The 6,038-nt window shown below is 30.2% G+C and overlaps 1 protein-coding gene across 1 annotated transcript; it reads right to left on the bottom strand.

Moving 5' to 3' along the window:
* Positions 1-297: 297 nt before the first annotated feature.
* On the bottom strand, positions 298-1,608 carry LOC102666955 (uncharacterized). Its single transcript, XM_026125332.2, has 5 exons — positions 1,438-1,608; positions 1,266-1,346; positions 1,156-1,187; positions 618-912; positions 298-336 (listed from the first exon to the last, which is right to left on the bottom strand). Exons 1-5 carry the CDS (start codon positions 1,606-1,608, stop codon positions 298-300), a joined length of 618 nt encoding a protein of 205 aa, XP_025981117.2.
* Positions 1,609-6,038: the final 4,430 nt, after the last annotated feature.

The raw sequence follows: 6,038 nt of genomic DNA, 5'->3' as shown, positions 1-6,038 counted from the left end.
AATAATAAAAATAGTTCATAATTACACTCTTTGTTGATTATAATTTTTAATTAAATATATTTTACTTTTTCTTTTAGAAAAATAATATAATTGAAAGAAAGATTATTGAAACTTGAAATAGAAGGAACCACTAACAATTTATACACTAGAAAGTTGGAACTTAAAATATTTTCCTATAACTTTTGTTTGAATTTCCTGTGTACTTGAATTTCACAAGTCAATGGGTAATGACAATCATATGTATAATTTAGAATTTAATTAACAACCACTGAAGAGATTTAGAATATGTCTTTCCAATCAAAGCATTCTCACATCTTCACCATCTAAACCATGTTCCTGAAATAACAAAATTTTCAACATGTTAATTATTAAATGTCAACTTATTATATACATAGATAGTACGGATACATTACAAGCTATACCATATGCTAACAAAAATGATATTGTCAATATATTAATTATTAAATTTCAACTCACCTCTAGTTCAGATCGTTTGTAGTTTGATGATTTTTACTAGTAGAACCATTTGTAAGTACCTAAATTAGAACAATGTTTTTTCTTTGTAAAGTATCATATCATAGTTAAATCTTTGAATAAGTTGGATTATATATTGATACCTCTTGATCTATAGCTTCTAAGACTTGATTAATTTGTGGATCTTCTGCAAAATGCACTTTAAGGACAACAACAAGGTTTTCAAGCAAATTCTCCAACTTTTGAATTCTATTGTTTGCATAAGAGCTTTGAGATGAACTTGCTTGATGTGGAAGCTTGCCAAGACAACGCACACGTCCTCTTTTTTCATGTCCTTTGACTTTTAAATATATATCATTTTTCCAATTAGTAGAATCTTGGGTGCTTTGTAAATTTTGTGAACTCTCTGCTTCAATCATTTTCTTTTTTAGTTCATCCTACGCAAATACACTTTATAAATTATTATCATGCATCAATATCCTAAATACTTCAATGTCACTAAACAAAACTCATCTCCTCTTTAGTTACTCCTCCTCACACCATAACCTTCTATTAGAAAATTGAGCAAAACAAAGAGAAAGTATTGAAATAAAAATTAAAATTCTTACAATTATAGTAGCAGCTTTTTGAGTAACAATGCTTCCATCTTTTCGAGTTCAAGTGTAAATATAAATTTCTGTCCGAGAAGGTTGCACTCCCTTAGCCTTTGTTGTCTAACATTAGTTAAAGAAATCAATCATCCTATTTGTATTAAGCAACTTAATATTAAAAAAATATAAAAAAAGACAAACCATCTCATGAGTCCGTCTTGGAAGATTCTTGGTTCCCATGCAATGCAAGTCCTCATATTTTGGGTGATTTCTTTTGTTAATGTTATTTTCTATAACCAACAAATATGAAAAGTCAATAATAAAAATAAGCATATAATATATAATTGTTATGTTAGCCAAAGGTTGGTGACATTGTCATGTATACCTGTCGTTTCTCAGAACACCAATAATATACTAAATCACGATATTGAGAAGGATCAACCCTTGGATCTGGGATGTGAGCAACCATTTCCTCCTTAATTTTGCTCTCATCATATCCTTTTGATTTCAGTTCATATTTAAATTGCCTCCATTTCAAACTCATGTCATCAATCAATATTTCCTTTGTTTGTTCAGTTAATTCAGGAACAAATCGAAACTTACTCTATTATGAGTATCATTAACAAACAAAAAATATCATTTTGTTAGACATTACAAAACAAAATTTTACAAGAAGCAAAATGAAACAACACTTATAAAGTTTTATACTAGACCTGAATCAATTCAACCATGTCAGTAAATGTCACTAGCACACATCTTGAAATATTAGACAAATATTCATCAGGAGCTTTTATTGTTTTGAGAACTTCCAAAAATGTTTCTTTCTCCTTTGAAGTCATTTGGTAACAAGCTCTAGGAAAATATTGTTTGTCTTTACTTGGATGCATCTTTGGATGTAATTGGCTTCTAATATTCATATCAACAAGATCATAGTGTGCCATATCATTGTCCTTTGACTTACCTTCTAATTGTAACAACATCCCAATAATGTTATCACACACATTTTTTTCTATGTGCATAACATCAAGATTATGACGGAGCACACTATGTTGCCAATAAGGCAATGTGAACAAAATACTTCTCTTTTTCCATGGTGACCAATCCCTAACTCTATGATATTCTATCTGTCTCAAAGCAAAAGCTTCACTAGATAAATCAGGTGGAGCTCTAAACTCTTGGGTTCCATCAAAATCTCTTTTATTGTATCTCCACTTATGATCGGGATCTAATCAATGACGATGACACATATAGCAAAACTTTCTATCATAACACAACCACTTTGAGCCAATCTCAAAACCACAACATGGACAAGCATATTGGCCTCTAGTGCTCCAACCAGACAAATTTGCATAAGCAGGAAAATCATTAATAGTCCATATAATTGTAGCACGCATTTGGAATGACTCTTTTTTACATGCATCAAATGTTTTTACCCAATTTCCAATAATTCCTTTAATTCTTCCACAAGAGGCTGCATATAAACATCAAGGTTCATACCTGGACCTTTTGGACCAGGAATAAGCAATGAAAGTATAAAATTAGGTTGCTTCATACACATCCATGGACGAAGATTGTACAGAATCAAGATAACAGTCCAAGTGCTATGGGAAATTGTCATAGTTTTGAAAGGATTAAAGCCATTAGTAGCCAAACCTAGTCGAACATTACGAGTGTCACAAGCAAAATCAGGATATTAACTATCAAAATCCTTCCAAGCAAATGAATCAGCTGGATGCCTTAAGAGTCCATCTTTAGTTCAACCAACCTCAAGCCATATCATAGAACAAGCTATTTTTGGTGATACAAAAAGTCTTTACAGTCTAGGCATAAGAGGGAACCAATAAAGAATCTTTGTTGGTATCTTTTTTCTACATTCAACATCATCAAAATTGCATTTCCATCTTGACAAATTGCATTTAGGGCAAATTTCAGCATTAGCCAAATCCTTCCTATACAATATGCATTCGTTGGGACAAACATGAATTTTTTCATAAGATAGACCTAACCCTGAAATAATATTATTTGTATCATAAAGTGATTTAGACAAAGTATTTTTTTTTGGTAATGTATCGCTTAACAACTCTAACAACATCAAAAAACTTTTATCAGTCCACCTATTTAGACACTTTAAGTGATACGGATGTACAAGGAATGACAATTTTGTAAACTTCTTACAACATATTTAAAGACTTTGCTCTGCCTCCCTTAACAACTGATAGAACTTATCTAAATTATTGTTGTCTTCAGATTGTTGAACATTAGGCTCATTCATGAATGCTCAATAATCTTCATCCTCCATATTTATATATGTATCATCACTCTCATTAGTTGCATGCATTGTGAGTGCATCATGAACCAATGTGTATCCATATCATGATCAAACTCTCCTTCTACTTGAGATGTACCCAAAGAACCAGATGGGCCAACTTGTTCACCATGAAAGATCCAAGTAACATATCCTTTTAGAAACCCATTACTAATGATGTGCTCATAAACATCCATATGAGAGCAACACTTACAATTGACACATTTGGTACAAGGGCATAAAATTTTTCCATCCTTTAACGATTTCGCAAATGAAAAATCAAGAAAATTTAAAGCTCCTCTAATATACTTCTCTTTATTAAGAGAGTTGTAGGCTATCCAACTCTTATCCATTTGATAAAATAAACTGAAAAAGTAGAATGAAATTGACATAATAAATTAGTGCTTAGTATAACTAAAATATCCATGTATAAATCAATCACAATCGTGGCAACAACTATAAAATTAATAATGTTAACGGTGAAAAGGGTAAATTATTTTAATTGACCAATTGACAACAAAAAATGAAAAATAAAACACAAGAATACAACCATAACTTATATTTTAACAAGATTAATTTAATGACGATTAAAAAAACCTAACATGATGACAAATAATTTTGAAGAACCAAATTGAGAGTACTAGATTACTTGCTTAAAGTGGCATCAAAATCTAACTCCTTGTTGTAGTTGAATCCATCATCATACCCAAATTCCTCTTTAACGAGCTTCACCTGAGAAACCAACCATTGGGCTATAAGTTGTAAGTAATATCAAAGCCTAGCTAGAAGGTTTAGGAAAGGGGAAAAATGTTCCAATTTATATTTAATCGTAATACCATTAAATATATATTGTTTCTCTACATGTTGCTGCCCTTATGGCTGTTAGGCTAGATTTAACTCAATTAAAATTTGACTTTATATATAATTTGATTTGGTTTTGATAAATTATTTTAATATTTTTCTGAAATTAATTTTATCACGATATAGCCCAAATAGGTTTAATTCTAAGTGAGTGTGGCCACCTAACTGGCCCAATTTGTTGCTAGCACAGGACCAACAAATAGGCCTGGGCAGGTAATTAAGCAGGGCTTCGTCAAAAGATGGTGACAAAGAATCTTTAAAAAGGAAATAAATAGTTGTATGAGGAACAATTAATGATAACCATAAGAAAAAGGAGAGAAGAATGTACTACAAGATTGAAACCTTTTATCTGAGTTTTTTTTTTAAACATTGAAATTGACCAGATCACGTGAAAAAAAATCCAAACGGTCAAACAAAATAACAAGAAAAAGTCGAGGAGGGATTTATTTTCAGTAATACATTTTTTAGAAACTTAATTGAAAATTGAATCAATAAAAACGTAGAGTAATAGTTCAATTATTTTATTTAAGTACTTGTTAAAAAAAATTAAGTATTTGATAGTTTAATTAAAGTTTTTTTATGCAATGGTAACTTGATCCGTCGCACTGACTAATTTCATCTAATTTTAAAACATTACTCATAAAATATTATATAAATATACATTTCGGAATTTAATAATTCTTCTACAGTCTGGAAAATTTAAAAGTGAGATCTACGGAGAGAAAGAAGATCTCGAGGGACACATGAGAGGATAGTGGGAGAGTGACGGTGCGGAGTTTGGAACACCGTGAGGGGAATATGCAGCTAAGTTATGCCTAATCTTTATCTATCTAATTAATTAATACATAATTATTTTTCTCATTACTTACACACGAAAAGAATAAATTATCTTATTAATTTATAATATTTACTATTTATATGCTAAAAAACTATAAAATAATCTTATTTTTTGTTTGAATCATGGGTGCACTACATTATTTGTCACATAAACCTGTTATATATTTTTATTTATTTATTTATGTTACATATTTTCCTTAATGTCACTCAAAACCGTTAAAAAATTTAATTCGGCTATTAAGAAGTATGACAAGCCTTATTATTTGCATTGCAACAACGGGTTAGGGATTGGATGTTGTTGGAAATTTGGGATTTGGCATGGAATCGATGATACCAAAGGCAAAGGGTGGAGTTTTTGTATGTTGCCTAGGTTTCTCACTTTTTCTCGATGGGATTTAGGGTGTGTGATTTCGTGATCGTGACTCGCCCTGCCTTCTTTTATTGGTACAGAGGGGGAAAAAAAGAAACAAAACATACTAATAACTGACTAATCATGCAAAAAAAGGATACCTAAAGCATCATCAGTCACAAGGATAGAAGAAATCGTAGCAGGGGGAGGCCCACTCAACTGTAACAAGTAACAGATGTAGCATCCTAAATTAGAAATTAGTGAGAACAATCTATTTGAAAAATAAATTTAATAAAATTTGTTATATATATATATATATATATATATATATATATATATATATATATATATATATATATATATAAAGACATAAGAAGAATAAGAAAATGAGATATGAAAATAAAAGATATAAAATATAAAATTTTAAGATAAATATTCGTGATTTTTATAAAATATAAAATTTCAAGACAAATCCATATGATTTAATAATTAAATTAAGAAATGTATTTCTCAATCTTCATTTGTGAATAGTTTCGCAGTTGCCATTCCACCCACTCCAAATTTTGATAAACTCTAAGTTTAGCTAAGAAGTCAACATAAAAATTCCCTTCCATCTAAGTAT

The sequence above is a fragment of the Glycine max genome, chromosome 14 (genome assembly GCF_000004515.6).
Source record: "Glycine max cultivar Williams 82 chromosome 14, Glycine_max_v4.0, whole genome shotgun sequence".
NCBI lineage: Eukaryota > Viridiplantae > Streptophyta > Magnoliopsida > Fabales > Fabaceae > Glycine > Glycine max.
Note: the sequence above shows the minus strand (reverse complement) of the source record. Positions and strands in the feature narration are given on the sequence as shown.